This window comes from Stenella coeruleoalba, assembly GCF_951394435.1.
Source record: "Stenella coeruleoalba genome assembly, chromosome: 11".
Lineage (NCBI taxonomy): Eukaryota > Metazoa > Chordata > Mammalia > Artiodactyla > Delphinidae > Stenella > Stenella coeruleoalba.
The window spans coordinates 11,078,175-11,102,689 of NC_137157.1; the positions used below are offsets into that span (position 1 = coordinate 11,078,175).

Sequence of the window (24,515 nt, forward strand, 5' to 3'; positions counted from 1 at the left end):
ATATACCACGGGCCAGTTTCTCCTTCCTGGCTGGGACGCAATTCTCCTACTCACGTTCCCTGCCCCGCCCTCCGCCCCCAGCGCGCCCCCCCCCCCCAATGCTGGAGGTACAGGAAGCACTGAACATGCTGAATACGTAAAAGCCCTTTAAAAAAGAACAAGAACACTTGATACTGACTCTGTGCCTACCACCAAGCTCAGCAGTTTCTGTGGATTCTCTCACTGAACCCCCATATTGCTCAAGGAAGGTACGATTACTCCCATTTTAAAGATGAAGAAACTGAGGCTCAGAGGCTCAGCCATGCGTCCAAAGTCGGGCAGCCGTGCGTGGGGCAACAGAGCCAGAAGCCAGATCAGAGCCTCACGTGTGTTTGCTGACAGACCAAGCTCCTTGAAGAGGCAGAGACGTTTCCAGCAGAGAAGATGAGGTCTGTCTGAAACCAGCGCGAAAGGAAGGAAGTTTCTAAACTGTTAAATTCAGCCCCCAGGGGAAGGGGTTTATGATGGGCAGGCAAGGGTCCCCTCCACGTGGGGATCCCTGTCTACAATGGTCCCGACTGCTGTGGTCAAGTGTGGCCACTGCTCCTACAGCACTGGTGCTTAACTGGGGGGTGAGTTTTGCTTCTCGGGGGATATCTGGTCATATCTGGAGACATTTTTAGTTCTCACGACTGGTTGGTGCTGCTGGCATCTAGTGGGTAGAGGCCAGAAACGCTGCTAAACATCCTCCAATGCACAGAACAGTATCTACAACAACGAAGAATGATCCAGTCCAAATGTCCGTCATCCTGAGTTTGAGAAACCCTGAGCTGGAAAGATGGGACTCAGCACGGGGCTCTTGGCCAAGTCCTTGTCTGAAATCCCTTCTTCTGAAGTACGTATTGTTCCCATTTTATAGATAAGAAAGCTGAGGCTCAGAGAGGTGGGGGACAGGATTCTGTCCTGTTGGTCCCCCACAGATCCTGTGGTCTTGGGAGACACAACTGAGCCTCAGAGGAAATGTGTTGGGGACTGTAGGTGAGAAAGAGCAAATTCTGAGAAATCTGGGTCTGGTTCCCACTCTGTTGTGAACCCATCAAGTGACCTTGGGTAAGTCACTGCCCCCTCTGGTTTTTTTTCCTTCTAGGGTTCCCCCCAGTACTGGCTGACACCTGGCCCTTTGCTACCAAGAGGTGCCCCGGGAGCTGGAACATGGGGAGGGGTAACCCAGAACCCAGGTTCTGACAGGGGGAGCCTGGGGCCTTCTCAGACACCCAAGTCTACCTCTGCACAAAGACAAATGCAGAGGGAGAACAGAGCCCCTACTGGGGAAGCCTTGGGGGAAGGGTTCTCCTTGAGCAGAAAGGATCAAACCCCCAGACTGCCCACCCCCGTGGAGCTCCCAGAGCTTAGCCTCCAAAGTGTGACTCTCAGAGTCGAGAGCTAGATTCTCCTCCGATTTGGCTAAACTCTGCCCTTCTCCGGAACATCCCGGCTGGGCTGACACAGTACTCCACAGCGTGGGACAGCTTCCCATTAAGTTCTGGAACCATCTCTGTCTTGAAATGAGATGTATGGCTTACCTGCAGGGGGTGTTTGGGTGTGATTCCAGACAGAGCACAGCAGATGCACCTTAAATAGCCCCGAAGCCGGAAGGGAGACCCCAGCCATAGAAGTAGAAGTAGAAGACAGTTCGCTGGGAGACATTCAGTCACAGGACTGGAAGGGCTCTGGGACCCCAGCACCGCTCAGAAGGCAGGGACAGCGTCCTCAAGACCCTCCGGCTCCACGAAGCTCCCTTGCTGGGCATGTTGGAACCACTGGCCAAAGAGCCGAGGAAAGCTGAGGCAGCCTCAGTTAGAAGGATGTAGCACTTGACTGTTTTATTTCCTCAGTAGAGGGGAGGTGGGGCTCCAGCTCAGCACCACGTGGGCAGCTCCCCTCCCCCTGTTCCCACCACCACCTTCTCTGCTGCCTCCACTGAGAGCCCACGAGGCAGCGGAATTGCTGGCCTCTGGGATGTCACCCTATGCACCACCTGGGTTGGAGGAAGAAACCCTATACTGGTCAAAGCAGAGTCAGAACCACCAGGCTGGGCACTGCGGGTGGCTGGGTGTCACCCGAGCTTCCTGTGTCCCGCCGAGCCTCAGTGGGTCTTCCCCCGGCCCTCGGAGATGACATCCTCGGGCTGGGCGCGCATGTACCACTCCACCCAGGAGCCGTCATAGAGGGGCACATCGGGCTTGCCGCAGAGGTAGGCCCCCAGTGCCACATGACAGGCTGTGACGCCGGAGCCGCACGTGGCCACCAGGGGCTGGGACAGGTCCACCTTCTTGTCCTGGAAGAGGCGGCGGATCTCCTCGGGGCTCTTCTCCAAGCCCTCCTTGGTCATGAACTCCGTGAAGGGGATGTTGATAGTGCCAGGGATGTGGCCGGGTTCGATGCCTGCAGCGGGAGAGTGAGATGCAGGGAACAAATACAAGGGCAGTATGAATGGCCCCTGCAGTACTGAGAGCCTTCCATGCGGCCACGGCGCTAAACCCTCTGTAAGCATCGTCTCATGCAGTCCTCACAGCCAGGAAGCCCGGGCACTGTTTACAGGAATCCCCGTTCTACAGGCGGAGATGCTGACGTTCGCAACTGTCCAAAGTCACGCATCTAGCAGACTGCTGCCTGGAATTTGAACCCAGGCCTCAGCTCCGAACCCAGGGTGGCTACTGTCAGAGGAGGGCTGTCCCCATACCTCGAACCCCACCAAGCAAGGGAACCTCCCTGCCGGACGGATGTGGCAAATTAGAGGCGCGCTTGGCCAGGTCTGAGGCTGTGGAGTGGGGACGATGGGGACGGTGATATTCTCCACTGATTCAGATGGAGCCTGTACACAAGTCAGCTCAGCCACCCTGACAACAGGGTCTGTTGTTTACTGTTGTTTACTGTTTACTGTTAGCTCCCGTTTTACGAATGAGCAAGCCTGCTTGAGGTAAGCGTTAAGCACCCCTGTAAAGAGCCAGAGCCAGGGAAGCACATGTTAATTTTATCACTTCCCGTTTCTTGAGTGCATCCTGTGTGTGCAAACACGGAACTAAGTGCCTTACACACTTGCTCTCATTTGACCCTCACTTCATCCTTTAAGCTCTGTGCTCTGCCCTGACTTTGACATGCAGAAGCTGCAGTTCCGAGATTGGGTGACCTGCCAGACGTCACACAGCCGCTGCGACCTGGGGCAGGGTTCTGAAGCCAGGTCTGGCTCTGGTTCGCTGCCCTATGTTGCTCCACCCCCCCCCAGCCCCACCCCCACGCAGGGGGCTGAGCTGAAGTGCCCCACAGGTTCAAGGCGGCATCCCTTAGGCTGAACCGTCGTGAACTGCCACCGATGTAGGTTCTAAAATGGTTGGCTGGCTTAGCACGGGGAGATCAGCTCGGTGCTTTGTGACCGCCTGGAGGGGTGGGATAGGGAGGGTGGGAGGGAGGGAGATGCAAGAGGGAAGAGATATGGGGACATATGTATATGTATAACTGATTCACTTTGTTCTAAAGCAGAAACTAACACACCATTGTAAAGCAATTATGCTCCAATAAAGATGTTAAAAAATAAAAAATGGTTGGCTATCAGCCGTTTCCTGCAGTTTGACCTTATGTCAACAGCTCTGCAGGGTTGCGTGTAGCAGGGACCTTGTGAATTCACCAGATCTCTCTGGGGTATCGACTCCGTCCAGCTACCGGGTTAGTCTTCAGGATGTGCTGGGAGCATGGTGGCCCTCAGGTCACCCCAAACGGTGCTAGGACAGGGTGAACCCAAGCTACTCTAGAAACAAAACAGAAGCTCCATCCGACCCCAACGCAGGGGAATGGGGGATGCCCTTCAGGGAGAGCTTCCCAGAGGAAACGGCAACATCCTCGCACCCGCCTCGAAGCAGACACGAGACAAACGGCTGGGGGATTACTGGCTGTTCACTGCAGGTAAAGGTACTGGAGTTCAATGCCTGGCTGCTTCCTGAGATCTGGGGCAAGGCAGCCATTCGAAGGTTCCATTTCCCCTTCGGTATGATAACAGTACCCATCTAAAAAGCTCACACCAAAGGGGCCACTGACCCACCTGCATTGTGGGGACCCCTCCCCACCTCTGCTCCTTGCCCGGGGAACCCAGCCCATGGGCAGAAGGCCCTGCCCCAACCCGGGCGGGCAGCCACACTCTATTCAGTTTCCGCTCCAACCTGGGGCAGCTACCTCTCTCTCTACTTAGCGCCCCTCTATCCTGCCCTCTGCAAGGCTCTGGTCCCTCTGAGGGCCTTTCACTCTCCACCCCAGACTCCACTTCCCCGGCTTCATCCTCCTCAGAGATGGTCCTACACCTGGTCAAGCCCCCTCTCTTTGGGGCTCTTCCTCAACTGGGCCTGCCCACCCCTCCTATTTGGCAGTGACCCCTATATCCATAGTACTGGGGTGGGGCTGTTTGGGTTCTCACACTTATACTGGGCCCCCTGGGTTCCCAACTAGTTTGGGGTGGAGGTGGGACAAGTATTATTGCCCCTACTTTAGAATAACGCCAGTGAGGTGACTAGAAAGCAATTCTCGGCCCCCACCCCATACGGTGGCCTTTAAAGGCAAGGGCGAGGCGAGGGCAGTGCTCAGGGTGCGCCTGACCCCGAACCCCAGGGACCTCCCGGGCCCCTCGCACATCGGGGTTACCTTCTCGGGGCTCGGGCTCGGTGCCCCGGAAGCGGCCAGCGGCGCGGGCGTCCACCACCTGGAAGCGCCGGGATTCGAGGTTCTCCTTGATGTCCTCGTACGTCTTGACGTAGGCGGGGTCCAGCACCGCGTGGAACTCTGAGGGCTCTGGGCGGCTCTTGCCTGCACTCAGCGGGAGGCCCTGGCGCAACCAGTTGCGGAGGCCGCCGTCGAGAAGCGACACGGTGCGGTGGCCGAAGGCGCGGAACATCCACCAGACACGCGGCGCCGAGTAGAGGCCCTGATCGCTGGCGTCGTAGACCACGACGTGGGTAGAAGCGCTCACGCCCAGGCGGCCCGCGTACTCGGCAAAGTGCGCAGCCCTGGGCAGCATGTGGTCGTAGGGCGACGTGCGGTCGCTGCACTGGTCGATGTCAAAGAAGGCGGAGCCCGGGATGTGGCGCTCCTCGAACTCGCGGTGCGCGTCGCGGCCCAGCTTGGGCAGGTACCAGGAGGCGTCGAGCAGCTGCAGGGGCTGCCCGGCCCGCGGGGCCCGGAGCGCTTCGGCCACCCACTGCGCCGACACGAGCGCGCGGAAGAGCTGCTGCGAGGCCATGGCGGCGGCGACACCGGGGCTGCAGGTCTGGCCGACAAGGAGGATGTCAGGAGGGAATCGAGGAAGAGGCCGGCCGGGCCGGGGGTGGGAAACGCCTGTGTCGTTGGGACTGGGGCGGGGCTGTGGCCAGGGCCGGAAGGGGCGGTGGAGCCCAGGGAGGTCAGAGTCCAGGGAATGCGGAAAACCATTGGTGGTGAACCCGGAAGCAGACGTCGGTCACCGGGACCTCCTCTCTGTTTTCCTGCCAAGCCTTGTATATATACACAGAGCAGTGACCGAATGAACGTGACCCCTTGGCGGGGGCCCTCACCGGTGCTTGCTGCAGGGTGGGTAGGGAGAGGGCCCAAGCAGGGGAAGGCCCCACTGGCACTTTAAGGCAAGTAGGGGCAAAGTCCCTCCCTAAGACGTAGCTCAGCTTTGCTTGCAATCAGCCAAGGTCCCTGGTGGAATTCACTCATTCATCAATCATTTATATAAGCAGCCTCAGAGGAATAGCAGCTGGAATTGCCTGAGTCCTCCCTATGTGCCCTTTAATTCTCACACCTTACACCACTGCAGGACACAGGGTAGGCTCTCAATTATCTGCTGCATGAGTAGCCTCAAGAAGGTTGCTTTTCTCCTCACTGTTTCACAGAGGGGACACTGGAGTTCACAGAAGTGCACTAACTTGACCAAGGTCAACAGCTAAGAAGTAGTGGTGGTGCCAGGCTTCACACCAGGCAGTCCAGCAAGGTCAGATTTTGCCCCTGGAGTTTCCTCTCTGGAAATAGTGACTTAGGGCCTCACTCCCTCCCCGCCCCTCCTCTCCCTTGCGGGCCAGTAGCGCAGAGTACAGCAGTTCACCAGCGCACCATGACAAGTCAACTCACGGCCTTCCAGGGCAGAGGTGCTCCAGAGATGCCCCAAACGTGCAAAGCGCCTAGGCAAGCACCTCCCCCCACCCCCACCCCGCCCACTGTCCGCCCTGTCCAGTAGGGGCCTTTGGGCAGGGTAGAGAAAGGTGCCCCTTCAGCCAGGCAGAGGCACAGCCTCACCAGGGCATGGGGCTGGATGAGTGGAGTGTGAGCTGCAGGTCAGCTCCACTCAACCCCCAGCCATGCACCCCCTGTGCAGGGCGCAACCTTGCATTCGTACCGGGCAGCCCTGGCGCCAAGGGGAAGGGGGTGGGTAGAGAACGGAGCGTGTTGCGGAGTGCCCCTGCGGGCCGTATACTAATGAGCACCACAGCCTTCAGTAGTGACTGTGGGGTTGCCTGTTTCTGAATAAGACCACTGGTGGCTAGAGATATGCCTTGCCCTCGGTCACAGATCTGGTCAGGGGCAGCCTCAGGATTTGCAACCAGGTTGCAACTTCTCAGGCTAGACTTCTTCCCCAGCCCCAGGTCAATGACGACCAGGGCCTAAGGAGTCCACGGCGGATTACCTGGTGCCCAGCGCCCTCCTGCAGTCTCGCTGCAGCCTGGCTTTTGGGAACCATGTTTTCCACGTGGCCAGGCCCTATGCTGGACACTAAGAAACTCTTGACTTTGTCCGGCCCTGGGAGTTAAGGCAGCCACAGGCCTGCTCAAGAGACAACATAATTGCAGAATTTCCGGAATTCAGTGGGAGCACAGGGGGGCCGCTAGCTCAGCCTGGGGTGGGAAGGCGGGGGAAGGTGGGAGGAGGGGAAGTCCAAACTGATTTGCTGCAGTCAAACTGGAAACCACAGTTTGACCTTCAGGGTGAGGCTGCCGAAGAGGCTTTGGCTAAGGGGCGATCTCAGTGCAGTGCCTGTGGATTCCGCCGCAGCTAGATAATTTTGGGGGATACAGCGGGCCCCTACTTGAAGACCCCATTGTGAACCACAGCGGCCCCTGCCCCCTCCCCATTCTTGGGGCTCCTTGCTGTTTTCCCCGAGGATCCATTTAGAGTGGAAAGAACCCTGATTTTGGAGCCAGAGCCCCTCCAAATCAGTGCAAATCCACTCCCCTGCTTAACTAGGAGTGTGAAAGCGGGCATGTGAGGGTCCTTGCGCCATTTCCATTTCTTATAGTGGAGCTTCCAACCTTCACCTCTTACAGTGAGGGTTAAATAATGAACGTTGAGGCGCCACCATAATGCCCTGCGTATGGCTGGTTTTAATCATCATTAAAAACAGCTTCGGGCTTCCCTGGTGGCGCAGAGGTTGAGAGTCCGCCTGCCGATGCAGGGGACACGGGTTCGTGCCCCGGTCCGGGAAGATCCCACATGCCGCGGAGCGGCTCGGCCCGTGAGCCATGGCCGCTGAGCCTGCGCGTCCCGAGCCTGTGCTCTGCAATGGGAGAGGCCACAACAGTGAGAGGCCCGTGTACCGCAGAAAAAAAATCCCATTATTTCTTCAAAGTTACTTCATAGGTGGCTCATCCTGCCACACAGACACACACACACACACACACACACACACACACACACACAAACACACACACACACACACACTGCCCCCTATGCTGGATTGGCAGTTCTCAGAAAGGACCGTGGGAGGTAGAGGAGGTTCCGGAAGAGCAGGCTGTGTGTGTCACTGAAGGGTGTGGACCAGGTCCCCAGGCCCTGCTCCGGGAGTCGAGGACCCCAAGACAAGCAGGACAGCCCCAGGCCCGTCTCCAGAGTGTACACAACTGTGCTAGGGGAAGGGTGAGTCCCAGGCTGCCATCTGGGGTGGGCCCTGGAATAAGAGGGCTCCAGTCAGACTGGGCATTCTGCAAGGCCTTCCCCAGTCTCGCCCTTCCTGGCACCCTCTCTCCCTTCACTGCAAAGCACAGAGCTCAGAGGACTCCCTGGGTAAATGCTTATCAAAGTATGAATGTTTGCAACTTTCGGTGAGAATATAATTGTTTCAGAATAAAAAGCATTTTTTAAAGGGGGATGAGAAGAGCATTCCAGGCATGTATAACAGCATATGTAAGAGCTGAGTAGGGGCAGTGGTGTCCCCGCCAGCTCGCAAGAACCAGTTGTTAGATTTGCAGGAATTAGGCCAACTGGCTGTTAAACACAGCCACTGTTAAAAATTAAATTATGTACATTCACAATGAAATAGGTTAAATTAAGGACAAAGGCAGTGTTTTAAAAGTACGTGGCTTCAGGGATGAGCAAGGTAAACAAAAGTAGCCCCTGCCGGGTGGGTTTCCCATCGGGTTTAACAAGCAGCCTGGCCTCACCGCCACCGCGGGCCGCTAGGCAACTCGCTGGGCCTCTCTCTCTGGTCTTTAAATAAGTTTCTGGCCTACTCCGCAGGCTTGTTGTGGGAAGTAAGCGACACCCGTGGGAGTACCCAGTAAAGTGCCTCGCCAAGCAGGCCTTGACAAATGTTAGCTCCGTTTCACTCTAGCAAGTTCTTTGCCAGTTTGTCCTCCTGGAGCCTCTGGGTCAGCTGGCCTCCCTGGCTTCTCCGTCAGGCTTTATTAGTCCTCCTCCCTCCTACCCTCTCCGCTAGCACCAGGTGATCCCGCCCCCCCGTCCCCCTCCCCCTGCCACTCACCCCGACCCCACCCTGCGGGCCGCCCCCAGCTGCCGCGGACAGCCGTCTTTAGAGTGAAGCCAGGGGCGTGCCTTCCCTCCGAGACTGCGGCCCCCTGCTCCGCTCAGGCCCCGCGGGGGAGCCCTGAGCCGCGCACCCGGACGATCGACCTCCCCCTAAAGAAAGGCAAGCGCAGCGCCGCAGCAGTTACCCCAGTCTCGGGCTCCCGGCTTCCGGGTTCGGCCATGGCCCAGCGCAGAGGGCCCCCTCCCCGCGCTCTCAGCTGTCCCCCGCTCCCGCCACCAACCTGCGGCCGGCCAAAGGGAGGAGACTCCGGCACAGCCCACCCCGAGGCCACTCCGAACCCTCAGCTGCCGGCGCCTTCCACTGGCCAGGCCGTGGGGGGGGGGTGCCCGCGCCGCCCAGCCCCGCTCCGCACCGCCCCCGCGCCGCCCGGCGCCCCCGGCGCATCCTCGGGGGTCCGAGAGGCGGCACGAGCCCGGGGGGTGGCCGGGGGCGGGCGCGGCGCGGCGTCGGGGGCGCGGGGCAGGGAGGGCGGCGCGCGATCCACCCCCAGGCGGCGGCGCGATGGTGTGGGCCGGCCGGGGAGTTGCGGGCTCAGGGTTTGAACCTGCCAACTTCTCCAGCCCGCAGGGGTGAGCGCCGGGGCGGCGGCAAGGGCGAGTGAGTGCGGCGGCGTGGGGCGGAGGCAGGCGCCCGGGCCGCTCGGGATTGGGCCGCCGACCGGACCACCTGCCACCCAGGGGAGGGTCCCGGTGGCGAGAGCGGGGTGGGGTGCCCCGGGAACCCTGGACCCAACTGGGGCAGAGGGCACTGGACCGGGCCGGACTCAGGCATTCAGGAGGCGGGCGAGCCCAGGTTGCTGAGAGGCCGCAGGAAGGTTTGCTAGACGAGAGGCGGGGGCGAGGGCGAGGGCGTGTGCGAACCCTTCCCCATGCGCCCACTCCCCTACCCTACCAGGAAAGGAGGCTCTAAGCCCAAGATGCCTTCTTCCCCCATCTTGGACATCTTTTCGCCGCACTCTCTGGCAGGATCCTGAGGGCGAGTATTGTAGCTTCTGGGGCCAGACACCCTCCCCGCCAACTCGTCCATCTGGAGCCCGCTTGCCCCAGCCCCTTCTGCGCGGGAGGGGTAGCAGAGAGCGGCGGAAGCAGGCTTTCCTTAGGGAATCTGCAAACCTAACCCCACTGCCTGATTGCTGTAAACACGACACCCGTGGGGGAGTGCAGTGGGCAAAAAGCTCCTCCTCCCAGGCCCCACCCCACTGAACCCACAGTCCTCATTGCCGGTCTCTTTCCTGGTTCCCACCCGCGCCAGGTGATACGGAGAGCTGAAACCATGGTTCAGCAGGTGCTGTACCGGGCGCTGGTCTCCACCAAGTGGCTGGCGGAGTCCGTCCGGGCTGGCAGGCTGGGCCCTGGCCTTCGAGTGCTGGACGCCTCCTGGTACTCGCCGGGCACCCGCGAGGCCCGCAAGGAATACCTAGAGCGCCATGTGCCCGGCGCCTCCTTCTTTGACATAGAGGAGTGCCGGGACAGAGCGTCGCCCTACGAGATGATGCTGCCCAGCAAGGCGGGCTTCGCCGACTACGTGGGCAGCCTGGGCATCAGCAACGACACGCACGTGGTGGTGTACGATGGTGACGACTTGGGCAGCTTCTATGCGCCGCGGGTCTGGTGGATGTTCCGCGTGTTTGGCCACCGCACCGTATCCGTGCTCAATGGTGGCTTCCGGAACTGGCTGAAGGAGGGCCACCCGGTGACATCTGAACCCTCACGCCCAGAGCCAGCTGTCTTCAAAGCCACACTGGACCGCTCCCTGCTCAAGACCTACGAGCAGGTGCTGGAGAACCTCGAATCGAAGAGGTTCCAGCTGGTGGATTCACGGGCCCAAGGGCGGTACCTGGGCACGCAGCCGGAGCCAGATGCAGTAGGTAGGTGTCCCCGTGGTGGGGATGGTCCCTGGGGAGCAATGCCCAATGGAGAGATGGGAAGTAGGATGTCTGAGACCCTCTCCAGGTTTTGCCCTCAGTACCCCCATGCGGGCCTCAGTCTTTCCATATGTAAAATGAGAGGGTAGAGCCCAACCTAAAGGCTTTTCAAGCTCTGATGCATGAGGACGTACACATGTGTTCCCATAGCCACATGCTAAGGCGCGACCTAGCATCTGTGTGGAGTGGCATCAGCAGAGGTGACTGATGACACATCCACCCACATCCATGCCCAGGCGCTAGCTCCACCACATGCCCAAAAGTGTCCGTGAGCCACACATGCGTCGCTGAACAGAAGCTTCCTCAGGACCTCTCTAGTTCTTCAGAAATTCTTAGAGACATGAACAATGCTTTTCCCCAGCACCCCATCCCTCCCTCCAGCTCTCCTGGACCCCCTGACCTTCCTTAAGTTACTTGCTCAGTTAAGTGGCAGTGTTAGGATTTGAACCCAGTGCTGCCTAGTTTCAAACCAGTGCTCTAAACCAGGATGCACCATCATTCTGTCCACTCCCCACCTCCCAGGGCCAGCGGGGAGCCCTTCCGCTAGGCATCTTTAGGGAGATGGCTCATGAGTTCTCTCCTTTGGACAAAGGGTGTGTGTGTGTGGGGGGGAGGGTTCTACACTGCTGGAGGTGGGGGGAGTCTCAGGAGAGGAAATGCTGAGTTCTAGCTAGAAACTCCTAACAGAGAGGACCACAGAAGTCTTGCCATCACCCCTTCTGGGCGCCCTCCAGCCCCTGCCTGGACACCGCTGGTGGCCAGGACCTCACGGCTCTCAGGGCCTCTCGGGGCCCAGGCTGGCTGAGCCCTCAGGATGGCAGGAGGGGGCTGCGGCTCTGTCCTCAGTCAGGGCGCCTCTGTGGAATCCAACTGCTGTGCAACGTTTGGACTAACTTGTTGAAAAATCCCTTCCTTTCTGCGCCTCTGAGGAGAGAGCGCTGTGAAAGCTGCGTCCAACACTCTTAGAGCTGGAGGGCCTGAAAGGTCACCTCATCAGTCAGAAGAGAGGCTGTGGTGCACAGAGGAAGGAGGAGGTCAAGCCCACTTGGGTAGTTAGTGGAAAGCGCGGGGCTCTGCCCTTCCCATCGTGGCTTTCTCCGAGCCCCGTGTTCTTCCTGCCCAGCTTGCTCTCTGAAGTTCTGGAGTTGAAGATTCAAGTTTGTTTAGCACCTTCCAGAGACTCCTGGCACGGAGCCCCTGCAGCCTCCTCCTGGCCTTGGTTCAAGGCACCTTCACTCCTTGGGACTTAAGCTGCCGCTGGAGGGAGGAGAGGTGGAATTGTTTCTCTAGCTGCTCGCCATCTTGCTCTGAAGCAGACAGAATAAGTAAAGGGAGAGTTTAGATATGCCAGATCCCATCTCCTTACTCCCATTTTAGAGATGAGGAAGCTGAGGCTCAGAGAGGGGAAAAGCCTGCGGCTGCAGGTAAGACCTCCTGAAAGCCCCGAATTCTAAAGTCCCTCCCCCTCTCCGTGGCCCGCTTCCTCCCTCCTCCAGTTCCCATCTGGAGACCAGGGAGCATGGACCCCAGTTTAAGCCCTGCTCCTCCTCTGCGCTGGGACCTCAATCAGCTAATTGCTTGGCCTCCTTGGGTTCCCTTATAAAATGAAAAGAGTAATGCCAGCCCTACCTACCTGGCTGTGTATTTATTAAATGCAGCAGTGGCTGGAAAGGTATTTTGAGAAGGATGAGGACCTGCGCAAAGGCCGGGCTGCTTGGAAAACCTCCCGTACAAGACATTTGGGGAATATTAGGGCCCGTGAGGCTCTGCTGAGTTCACAGTCCCCTGCTTGTGGCGGGATCACAGAGGCACCCCGTGGGCTCAACTGTCCAGATGTAACATCCAGGGAAGTGTGGGTGTCCCTGGAAGGAAAGACCCCCAAGAGGAGCTGGAAACAGGGCCTTAGAAACCCGACAGCCACTTCCTGCCGGTTTCAGGCGAGTAACTTCCCCTCTGGCCTCAGTTTTGTGCCCCCAGTGCCTTCAGTCCTGTTTGTAAGGGGCAAAAGGTGAGAGTCAGACAGACCTGAGTTTACATCCTGGTGTGGCCTCGGGCAGTTCCCTCCACCTCTGAACCCTCCTCCTAATGAAAGGGACACCACTTACCTTGTAGGAGCCTTGGGGAAAGGGAGGGAACAGAGGTGGGAGTTGATCCAGCTCAGTGTCTTTATAAACTTACTCTCTTTTCCTCCCCACCGCCCACCCCAGGTGGGGGGTCCATGAGGGTGAAGAGGGAGGGTATTGACCCCCTAATGCGTACTATTATTTGCAGGACACTTTATATACGTTCTCCCCCGGGTACCTACAGCAGCCCGACAGGGGAGGCAGGCGGGGGTTCAAAGTGGTCCCACTTTGCAGGTGGGGAAAGGGAGCAGAAACTTCTCTGTCCAGACACAGAGGCCAAGACTTGACCCCAGTCGCAAGATCAAAGTGGTGTTATTTCCCAAGGCCACTGCTGTGTAAGCAAACACGGGGATGGGGTTGGAGGGTGGCGGGGAAAGGTCATAGCTTCCAGGTGTTGCTTCATGTTGCATCATGGGGTTGTATGGCTCCTGCCTGTGTCTCCTCCCAGGGATGGGGACTGGGGTGGGGGTCAGGGAGAGTGCTGAGCAGCTTCCCAGCCGCCAGGGTTGGGGGCTGCCCACTGGGGCTGCCTGCACTGGGTTCCTTAGTGTCTTTAGGACGAAAGCAAGAAAGAGCTACACAGGTTTTCCTGACCTTGAAAACCCATACCTGTCAGTGACCCGAGGGATGCTAGTTCACCAACTAGACCAGCATCTCCTTGCCCAAAGCTTGAACATCAAGTCCCAGACCTCTGAGCAGGCATCAGGAGAGGTCATCTCAGCCATTCCCCTGCTTCAGCCACTCTTTCCAGGAAGGCTCAGACTTTGGGGTTGGGCACACCTGACTGCACATCACACCTGTGCTGTGTGTCATGGGGCAAGTTACCTCACCTCTCTGGGCCTGGACCCCCCATTCGTGCCAGGAGGCTCGTCTCTCTCCCCAGCTCAGTGAGGATTGAGGAAGACAAAGTTCTTGAGCTAGCCCACTGTCTGGTGCCCGAGGTTTTGAGCGTGGTGGCACGCCTGCTGGGGCCAGGGAGAGCCACAAGCCTGCAGCTGAAGGTGGACTTGGAACAGCAGCAGGAGCCCTTGTCCCTGGGCGCCAAGCGCCTTTCCCCTCGTTGGCTGTTGGCTGTTCTCCGAGGTTCTCTGGCCAAGTTCATCTCAGCCCTTCCCCCATGAAGGCGGCCAGTTCCTGCTCATTTAAATTCCTCAGACAGGTCCTGAGCCTTCCCTGGCAGAAAGGGAAGGCTCCCACCTCCCGATGCTGGCCCAGTGTGGGGGCTGGAGTCTGTAGAACGCCCTGCCCCCAACTTCTTTACTCAGAGTGGTGCCTTTTATTAATTAGAAGAAAACAATAAAACTGTTTCATCAGGGATGGGTGGAAAGAAACAAAACAGCGTTCAGGACTCAGCGAACACTTGTGCTCTTCAATGCACTTAAATCCAGCCCATGGCCTGGGTACTGAAACTTTTTCTTTTTGTTGTGGGATTTCAGTTCCCCGACCAAGGGTTGACCTGGGCCCCAGCAGTGAAAGCATGGAATCCTAATCACTAGGCCACCAGGGAACTCCTTGAAATATTTTAAAGTTGGGTTTCTTGGAAAAGAACACCTTTGAAGCCAACAGACCAGTTGCCCTTCATTGGTAGGGTCAGTACACACACATCTGATCTTAGATCAAAGTTTCCTGACAAAAAGTGAAATCACAACAGGAAGAAATCACTGTAATTTTATAAGTCAGGGGACTTCCCTGGTGGCGCAGTGGTTAAAAATCTGCCTGCCAATGCAGGGGACATGGGTTCGAGCCCTGGTCCAGGAAGATCCCACATGCTGCGGAGCAACTAAGCCCGTGCGCCACAACTACTGAGCCTGTGCTCTAGAGCCTGCGAGCCACAACTACTGACCCTGCGTGCCACAACTGCTGAAGCCCGCACGCCTAGAGCCCATACTCTGCAACAAAGGGAAGCCACTGCAATGAGAAGCCCGCTCATCGCAACGAAGAGTAGCCCCGCTTGCCGCAACTAGAGAAAGCCCGCGCGCAGCAACAAAGACCCAACGCAGGCAAAAAAAAGGAAAAAGTTAAAAAAAAAAAAAGGGAAATCCTTTTAAAAAAAAATTTATAAGTCAGGACATCTAGTCAATCAAAGGAGCGCTTGATTCGCGCCAGCACATTTTGAATCGTCTTTGGCCTCGGGGTGAGGAGAATGGGACTTTGCTGGCATGATTGCTCACCTCCTGGGTGCCCACGGTCATTAGGGGTTTTCATCTGCAGAAGCTGACTTCCCAACAAGCCTGTGAGGAAGGTGGAGTTATCTCCCCATTTCAAAGGTGGGGAACCGAGGCTCAGACGTGCAGGACATGCCTGGCTGCACGCTGGTGCCCTGATTACCCCCGGTCAGGTCCTTTCCCTCCCACTGCTGCCCAGTCTGGTCCTGCCCTGCCCCACAGTCTGGGTTAAGTGGGGAATTTTGGAGGAAGGGGAGCCCAAAGAGACACCCCAACCTTCCTCGGGCCCCCCTCCCAGTGCCCAGTCTGCCAGGGTGTAGGGCGCTTGGGGACAAGGAGTGACCTAGGCCTTGGGTCTGCACGTAGCTCCAGCTCTGGCCATGGCCCAGCCCCATTTGCCCCACATGCTGGCTATTCTGAAGGCAGATTTGGCAGGGGGCCTTCCTGGGTGCAGAGTAGGTTCTGGAATGGACCCTGGAGCTAGCCTAGCCCCCATTCTGCTTCCGTCAAAGCCTCTCAGGGCTGCTAGGAAGGTCCTGAAGGGACCACACTGCCCCCATTCTCACCTGTCCCCCGTCGTAGGTGGGGAAGTGGTAGAGAAGCAGCAGCATCTGAGGGTGGCTCGGCCAGCTGTAGTAAGTCTGTGCTTTACCCTATACAACAGCCCTTACACACGCAAACACTCATTCCCACTTTACCCACGGGGACACTGAGGCTCAGAGAGGTTATGTGACTTGCTTGAGGTCACCTTGCCAGTAAGTGGCAGAGCTGGGATTTGAACTTACGTCTAAAACCAAGTCACAGGCTCTTTCCACACTGTGTGCTTGACAGGAAAACCACGGGCCTCGGTGTAATCCTGGATCTGCCTTTGCCTCTCTGTGGCCTCAGGCTAGCCTTTCCACTTTGCCAAGCCTCGGTGTACTCATCTGTAAAATGGCGTGACATTATATTTAGTGAATTATGTGGTTATGTGTTTAACCTCTATCTTCCTTGCTAGACTAACCTCCCTGAGAGCCTGGGCTGTGTCTCCCCTTCACCACCGTGTTCTCAGCAATAGCCCATAGCATTTGCAGTCATCATCCCATTTGCTGTTCTCCACAACCCTATGAGATAGGTACGTACCACTGAGCCCATTTTACAGAAGAGAAAACTGAGGTTCAGAGAAGTGAAGCAATTTGCCCAAGGTAAAGGTTAGTAGATGGTAGAGCCAGGACTCCTCCCTGTCCTCTCAAGCAGGTAGAACATTCCTGCTTCAAGGCAGATTTTGGTGTGGGGGGGTGGTGTCATGAGCACTGGATGTAGGTAGCGCTGGAATAAATTGAGCTCTGAGAAGGGCAAAGATGTTATTTTTATTTGCAAAGCTCCCTCTCCTTATAGCCACGGTTGATTGTGACCTCCAGGCCCCACTTACCCCCATCCACTGTGTCGCTCCTAACCCTGTCCTTCCCTTTGTCCTCTACCCCTGCCCAGGACTGGACTCGGGCCACATCCGAGGCTCAGTCAACATGCCCTTCATGGACTTCCTGATGGAGGATGGCTTCGAGAAGAGCCCGGAGGAGCTCCGTGCCATGTTCGAGGCCAAGAAGGTGGACCTCGCAAAGCCCATCATCGCCACATGCCGAAAGGGTGTCACTGCCTGCCACATCGCCCTGGCCGCCTACCTCTGCGGCAAGCCCGATGTGGCCATCTATGACGGCTCCTGGTTCGAGTGGTTCCACCGGGCCCCCCCGGAGACCCGGGTGTCCCAGGGGAAAGGCGGGAAGGCGTGAGCAGTGGCCTCTCCTACCCTCGCCCACAACTCCTGCCAGTGGAGTGACCCCAGCGTGGCCCGCAGCTGGTCCATGCCTCATCGGCTAAGGAGATGAACAAGTTTTTAGAGTTAATGGGTAGAGCGCTCCTTTTCCCAACAACACTGGAATAAAACTGGCCTTTTCCGAGTAGCTGTGTGAGCCCGTTTCTCCTTTGGTTCCGTCCTTACCCCATGTTTCCTTCTCCTTCAGATTCCTTAGAATCCACCGAGGAAGGGAACCTCCACACCCACCCACACGCTGGGGACACTGCTTTATTACTTAGTTTTGGCAAAGGAAGCCGCCTGTTGCTGCCTGTCAGATGGAGCACGCTGGGACCTTTCCTGGAAGGGGTACCAGGAAGCCAGACAGAGTGAAACCTAGGTTAGCCGGTGCACCATCCCTTCCTGCTGTGGGTCCAGCCCTCTAGGAGGAGGGGGTGGGAGGGGAGACAGCTGGTCTTCACCTGAAATGAGTGTTCAAAGAGGTGTCCCACAGGCCCTGGGGCCTTTCAGAAGAGGCGATGCTCAGAGGCAACTCAGTGTTCACTGCAGCACTATTTACAATAGCCAAGACACGGAAGCAGCCTAAATGTCCATCAGCAGAGGAATGGATAAAGAAGCTGTGGTGCATCTATACAATGGAATATTACTCAGCCATAGAAAAGCATGAAATAATGCCATTTGCCGCAACATGGATGACCTGGAATTTATCATACTAAGCGAAGTAAGTCAGACAAAGACAAATATCATATATCACTTATATATGGAATCTAAAATACGATACAAATGAACTTATTTACAAAATAGATACAGACTCACAGTTTTCGAAAACAAATTTACGGTTACCAGAGGGGGAAGGTGGCGGGGGGGATAATTTAGGAGTTTGAGATTAACATATACACACTACTATGTATAAAATAGATAATCAACAAGGACCTACTGTATAGCCCAGGGAACTCTACTCAACATTCTGTAATAACCTATATGGGAAAAGAATCTGAAAAAGAATGGATATATGTATATGCATAACTGAATCACTTTGCTGTACACCTGAAACTAACACATTGTAAATCAACTATACCCCAAAATAAAATAAAAATTCAATTTTAAAAAAAGACACGACATTGTAAATCAACTTATGCCAATAAAATTTAAAAAAAAAGAAAAAGAAATAGGCCAAAGGAAGGTGGTCTCCACCTTGGATGCCCTTCCTGGATCAGAATAAGACCCTTTGGGGAGCGATGGGGGGAGGGGCTGGAGAAGCAGCATCAGCCCCTGGGAGGAGGTCTTTGAGCTCTGGCAGCGGGAATCAGGAAGCTACAGGGAAGCAAGTAACCTGGTAGACTGGGACCTATGTGACTGCATTTGGAGTTTCCCGGAAACAGGCTGTCTAAACCCTCCTTTGGGGCTTCAAGATGATTCCAGGCCCCACCTAATGGGGATTCTCTGATCCCAGCTGTCCAGTCTTCCTGGGTTAAGTTTGGACAAGAGGAGTAGGGCCAGGGACCGAGGTTGTCAGTGATGGACCCCAGCCCCTAACCCAGCGTTGGGGCAATCAGATGCTCTGTTACTGCTGCGGGTGTTGGGTTAGGGGCAGGGGGCTGAGGGCCCATGGGGTCTGCAGTGGAAGAGGGCTAGGGCAGTCTGGAACCCTCTTGCCTCCATGCCATCCTTCTCCTACCAGCTTTAGGTCCATTATTGGAGCCTTTAGGGGCCAAAGAGCCAATCTCAGGGGATGAAGACTCTCCCCCCACCCCTTCCTCCTTCTCCAGTCCCAGAGCTCATTCCATCAACATGTTTACTGAGCACCTACTGTGAGGTGGGCACTGGTCCAGGTGCTGGTGACATGGCAGTGAACACAATCTCCCTCCTCATGGGTGCTTCACATCCCACCTGGGGGAAAGAACAAATGTACATATATATATATATGGTATAAGATGGTGACACAAGTGCTGTGGGAAAAAAGAGTAATAAAGGGAATGGGGAGTGTGGGGTGGGCTACGATTTATTTTTTTAAAGGGTGGTCTGGGAAGGTGAGCAGAGTCCCAAAGGAGGTTGGAAAAGTAAGCCACATAGATATCTAGGGAAAGAAAGTTGAAGCAAAGCGAATGGCCAGTGCAAAGACCCTGAGGCAGGACTGGGCTTGGTGTGTTCAAGAAACAGAGGAGACCAGCATGGCTGGGGCCAAGGGAGTGATCAGGAAAGAGGGAGGAGATGAGGTCAGAGAAGGGGGTGGACATCTATGGTAGGGCCTTGCAAATCAATGGAAGGACGACAGGTTTTACTCTGGTTGAGATGGGAAGCTACTGGAAGGTTTTGATTAGAGGGGTGACATGATCCAAATAAGCTCTAACAAGATCACTTGGCTGCTGTGGTGGGAAAGAGACTTGGTGGATAGACTCTAGGGTTGTCCACATAATCTCTGCCTCCTGACGTCCACCCCCTGTGCAATCCCCTCCCTTGAGTGTGGGTGGAAACCGCAACTCGCTTTTAACCAACAAAATATAGCAATGGTGTGGGATGCTGTCTTATCTTGAGCTGCTATAACAGGACTGGCTGGCTTAAAGCACAGAGGTTTATTTCTCACAGTTCTGGAGGCTAGAAGTCCAAAATCAAGGTGCCAGTGGATTTGGTTCCTGGTGAAAACTCTCTTCCTGGCTTCTCATTGATTGTGTCCTCACATGTTGGAGAGAGAGAGGGGAAGAGGGGGAGAGCAGTGCTCTGGTCCCTCTTTCACTTCTTCTAAGGACAGCAATTCCATCGTGGGGACCCCTCATGACCTCATCCAAACCTAATTACTTCCCAAAGACCCTACCTCCAAATACCATCACATTGGGAGTTAGGGCTGCAGCATATGAATTTGGGGGGGACACAAACGTTTAGTCTATAATAGTTGACACTTCTGTGATTACAGTACGTGAGATTATAATGCCCATCTTGTGCTGGGCATTTTCCTTTGCTGGCTTGGATGAAGTGAGTGACGTGTTGGAGGCCCACATAGCAAGGAACCGAGGATGGCCTCTGGCTGAGGCCCTCAGTCCAACAAACCATGAGTAACTGTGTCCTGCCAACAACCTCATGGTCTTGGAAGCAAATCCTTCCCCAGTCGAGCCTCAGAGGAGAGCACAGCCCCAGCCAACACCTTGACTGCAGCCTTCTGAGGCTCCAAAGCAGAGAAGCCAGTTAAGCCATGCCCAGACCCTGACTCACAGAAACTGTGATAAAGTATGTTAGGCTGCTGAGCCTGTGGTAATGCTGTTACGGAGCAGTAGATAATCAATGCAGGGCACAGGAGCAAAAGAAGGAGACCAGGGAGGAGGCAAATCTGTTAACCCAGGCAAGGGGTGGTGCTGGCTTCTACCAGGGGCCGGGGGGGATGTGGAGGTGGGTAAAGGGGTCTGAGATTGGTGTATTTTGCAGGACTTGCTGATGAATCACTTGTGGGGTTGGCTAAGAATTACAGGTGACACCTCACTCTGTGCCAGGGAATGTGCTGGGCATTTCACAGAAATGACTAATCACTCCCTCTACTTAATGCTTTGTAATCCCAAGAACATCTTTCACACCTGACGGCGTCTGAGCCCTCTCTGCCTGGCACGGAACCCAGCCTGTGGTGAATACTCAGGGGACATTTTTAGGGGATGAGAGAGTAAACAACACCTGAAGCCCCCTGTTGCCCTCTTAGTCCTGGCTCTCCCTGCCTCTGTTCCCCAGGGTGGGCCTATCATTCCGCTGAGGTAACAGAGCCCTGTGTACAGTGATTGCCATGGCAACTCCAGTGCACTGTGGGGGGCTGCCCTCCAGCAACCATCCACTGGTCTCCAGCAGCAGTTGTGCTGCACAGATCTGCACTCCTGGGTTTCCGCACACACCAGGGTGGTTCACGGTTTTCTGACATTATGAGAGAGAGTGGAGAGGTGAGGCAGGGACCTTGAGGTGGGCCAGGGGTCTGCCAGGACATGGGGCTTCATCTTCCTTCTCTCTATTCAGAGTTGCTTGTGAGTGGAATGCTCAGACCGTAACAGGATCTTCTTTCCCTCCCTCCTTGACCCGACGTCTCTTGGGATTTTCTCTCCAAATCAGAAACTGACGTGAGTTTACACTTCCGTTCAAGCCAGTCCAGGCCACTCTGGACTGAGGGTGCTATTGGGGCAGATGGGCAGCTCCTGTGGACACATCAGGTGGGTGGCTGGGGATGGGGAATGGGGACAGGAGCAGAAAGAGAACTTGAAGGAGATAGAAGTGGGGCTTGGTTTCAGCACCACCTGGGTGAGGTCCTATTTCTCTTCTGAGCCTCATTTTCTCCAACTGTGAAAGAGGGTGAGTTAATACTTTCTCCAAACACCTCACTGAGTCCTTGTGAAGAGAGACTAATATACTAGATGTGAGAATACTTAATACATGAGCTGTATTTGTCATCTCCTGCTGTATAACAAGTCACCCCAAACTTAGTGACTTAAGAAAACATTCATTATCTCATAGTTTCTGTGGGTCAGGAATACAGATCTAGCTTCAACGGGCCATCTGTCTCAGGGTCTCTCACAGCCTGTGATCAAAATATTGGCCAGGGCTTTGGTCTCATCTCAAAACTCAACTAGAGAAAGGCCCTTTCCATGGCCAGGATTAATTCCTCAGATTGTTGAACTGAGGGTCTCAGTTCCTCTCGAGTTGGTGGCAAGAGGCCCTCAATTCCTTGCCACGTGGGCCTATCCAGAAGGCGGCTCACAACAAAGAAACTGCTTCCATCAGTGCAAGAAGAGCCGAGAAGAGCCAGAGAGAGTGTGAACAAGACAGAAGTCACAATCTTATAACCTCATCTTGGAAGTGGCATCCCATCATTTTCACCATATTCTACTGGTTAGAAGCAAGTCAGTAGGTTCAGCCCATACTCGAAGTGATGGAATTACACAAGTGTGTAAATACTGAGGAATTAAGGGTCACTGGGAGCCATGTTACTGCCCACCTCAGTCCACCCTCTAGCCTCCGATGATAAATATCCCTTCCACATGCAAAATACATCCATCCCCTCCCAAGAGCTCCAGAAGTCTCATCTGATTACAGCATCAGCTTCAATTTTAGAATCTGGCCCTAGAAATCGGGTCCGGGTGTGGATGAGGCTCCTTGCGTGTCATTCTTCTCTATCAGTAGACCTGTGAAACTAAGCTATCTGCCTGAACGCACCCAACGTACAATGGTGTGGCAGATATAGGATAAGAGCTATAGATATTCCTGTTCAAAAACGAGGAAAATTCAGACATGAGGTATTCACTGGTCCATAGCAATTCTGAAATCCAGTCAGGCAAATGTTGGACTTCGCTTGATTTTTCAAGGTTTGGAGATAATTGTCCATGCTCTCTGCTCTGCCATATGTATGGACTCTTGCTTTTACTTGATACAATATCTTTTTTTTTTTCTTTTTTTTTTTTTAAGGGAGCACATGTTTGCAGCTGAGTAGTTTTCTCAGACTGTTTTCTGCCAGTAGAATTTGGGAGTTCACTGATCTCTTTTCCTTTTGTACTCTCTCTGTCCCTTTCACTCCATGTTGTCAGTATTTTCACCAATATACTTTTCTCAAAAGCTGTGAAACTTACAGGGATTCTCTCCATTAGCCAAAAGTCACATTCTTTTCCACTGGGGCTTCTGTTGATGGAGAGCATCCTTAAACTCGTGAGAGGCCCTATTCCATTAAGAGGATTTGTGAGGCACGTCCTTATCTCTTTAAAGGGCCTTTTGTGGGACTGAATAATACTCTGATCTTTCATCTTTCTAAGGATATAACAAACAGTCACAGCCTTGGCTACATTTTACCAACAGTCCTCTGAAGCTATTTCTTAATTTTAGCATCTTTTGACATCTGGAGAGGATGAGAATTTCCAGAATGACTAAGTCCTGCCTCATTTTTATTTAACAGTCCTTCCTTCAAATTTCTCTCTTTCTTCTTACATTTCACTACAAGCATCAAGAAGAAGCCAGGAGGCACCTTCAATACTTTGCTTGGAAATCTTCACTGGATCACCCAGTTCATTAGTCACTTATTCTGCTTTCCACATAACTGCTGATGACAGAGTCACCATGTTTCTGCCACTACGTAACAGGGACCAGTCCTCCTCCAGGATCTAAGAACATCTTCCTCACTTCCTTTTGTGCCTGCACTGGCAGCATCCTCTAAGACCAGACTTCTACTAATAGTCTGTTTAAGGCAATTTGGGCTTTTTCTATCATGTTGCTCAAATTCCTTCCAGGCTCCACTGACTGCTTGGTTCCAAAGCCACTCCCACATTTTTAGGTGTTTGTTACAGCAGCATCCCACTCTTGGCACCAAAATACATATTATCTATTGCTGCATTTAAAAAATCACCACAAAGCTTAGCGGCTTAAAATGGTGGCTTAAATGCTTAAAAAAATACAAATTTATTATCTCACAGTTTCTATGGATCAGGATCCTGGATGTGGCTTGACTAGGTCTTCTGGCTCAGGGTCTACCATAGGCTACAATTAATGTGTCAGGTGGGCTGTATTCTCATATCAAGGTTCAACTGGGGAGGAACCATTCAGGTGGTAGGATTCATTCATTCTTTTTTTTAAAAATTTTATTTATTTATTTATTGGCTGCATTGGATCTTCGTTGCTGTGTGCACGCTTTCTCTAGTTGCAGTGAGCAGGGGCTACTCTTTGTTACAGTGTGTGGGCTTCTCATTGTGGTGGCTTCTCTTGTTGCAGAGCACAGGCTCTAGGTGCGTGGGCTTCAGTAGCTGTGGCTCACGGGCTGTAGAGTTCAGACTCAGTCATTGTGGCACAGGGCCTTAGTTGCTCCATGGGATGTGGGATCTTCCCGGACCAGGGCTAGAACCCGTGTCCCCTGCATTGGCAGGCAGATTGTTAACAACTGCGCCACCAGGGAAGTCCCTCATTCAGTTCTTTGAGGATATTGGAATAAGGGTCTCTGTTCCTTACTAGCTTTGGCCAAAGGCCACCCTCAGTTCTTTCCACATGAGTCTTTTTGTAGGGCACCTCAGAACATGGTACTGCTTCCATCAGAGCGAACAGGGCAAGGAGAACAGAGGAAGAGTGTGAACAAGACAGAAGTCACTAACCTAATCCTGGATGTGACATCCTCTCACTTCTGTCATATTCTTTTGATCAGAAGCAAGTCACTAGGTCCAGCCCACACTCAAGTGTTAGGAGGGGAACATAGTGTATGAATACCAGGAGGATAAGGCTCATGAAAAGTCATATCAGAAGCTGCACAATCACCAAACAAGTCAGAATTAATAGGGTGTTTTGCCTGGTGATTTTTCAAAATTCATCTGATTCTTAACCTGCTCTGAGTTTACCAGCAGACCAACTTGCTGGGTGACCTCAGACAAGTCACTCCTTCTCCCTGGTACCTCAGTTTCTTTACCTGTAAAATGAAGGGACTGGGGCTTCCCTGGTGGCGCAGTGGTTAAGAATCCTCCTGCCAATGCAGGGGACACGGGTTCGAGCCCTGGTCCAGGAAGATCACACATGCTGTGGAGCAACTACGCCCATGCGCCACAACTACTGAGACCCCGCGCCACAACTACTGAGACCCCACACCACAACCACTGAAGCCCATGTGCCTAGAGCCCTTGCTCTGCAACAAGAGAAGCCACTGCAATGAGAAGCCCACACACTGCAACGAAGAGTAGCCCCCGCTTGCCGCAACTAGAGA

The 24,515-nt window shown here is 54.6% G+C and overlaps 2 protein-coding genes across 2 annotated transcripts; one reads left to right on the plus strand and one right to left on the minus strand.

Annotated features, from left to right (window-relative positions):
- Positions 1–318: 318 nt before the first annotated feature.
- On the minus strand, positions 319–9,436 carry MPST (mercaptopyruvate sulfurtransferase). Its single transcript, XM_079936613.1, has 3 exons — positions 8,946–9,436; positions 4,669–5,290; positions 319–2,424 (listed from the first exon to the last, which is right to left on the minus strand). Exons 1-3 carry the CDS (start codon positions 8,979–8,981, stop codon positions 2,126–2,128), a joined length of 957 nt encoding a protein of 318 aa, XP_079792739.1. The 5' UTR covers positions 8,982–9,436; the 3' UTR covers positions 319–2,125.
- Positions 9,425–17,888, plus strand: TST (thiosulfate sulfurtransferase). The gene is made up of 3 exons (XM_079936614.1): positions 9,425–9,635; positions 10,073–10,688; positions 16,504–17,888. The coding sequence occupies exons 2-3, from the start codon at positions 10,094–10,096 to the stop codon at positions 16,800–16,802; spliced, it is 894 nt and encodes a 297-aa protein (XP_079792740.1). The 5' UTR covers positions 9,425–9,635; positions 10,073–10,093; the 3' UTR covers positions 16,803–17,888.
- The last annotated feature ends 6,627 nt before the right edge of the window (positions 17,889–24,515 follow it).

What these genes read in the sequence shown, in the direction of transcription:
- TST (XM_079936614.1), top strand. Translation starts at nt 10,094, where the DNA reads ATGGTTCAGCAGGTGCTGTACCGGGCGCTGGTCTCCACCAAGTGGCTG. An exon ending in GCCGGAGCCAGATGCAGTAG is followed by an intron (nt 10,689 to 16,503) that starts GTAGGTGTCCCC and finishes ACCCCTGCCCAG; the next exon opens with GACTGGACTCGGGCCACATC.
- MPST (XM_079936613.1), bottom strand. Translation starts at nt 8,981, where the DNA reads ATGGCCGAACCCGGAAGCCGGGAGCCCGAGACTGGG. An exon ending in GCCGGGAGCCCGAGACTGGG is followed by an intron (nt 5,291 to 8,945) that starts GTAACTGCTGCG and finishes CTTGTCGGCCAG; the next exon opens with ACCTGCAGCCCCGGTGTCGC. An exon ending in CGAGCCCGAGCCCCGAGAAG is followed by an intron (nt 2,425 to 4,668) that starts GTAACCCCGATG and finishes CTCCCGCTGCAG; the next exon opens with GCATCGAACCCGGCCACATC.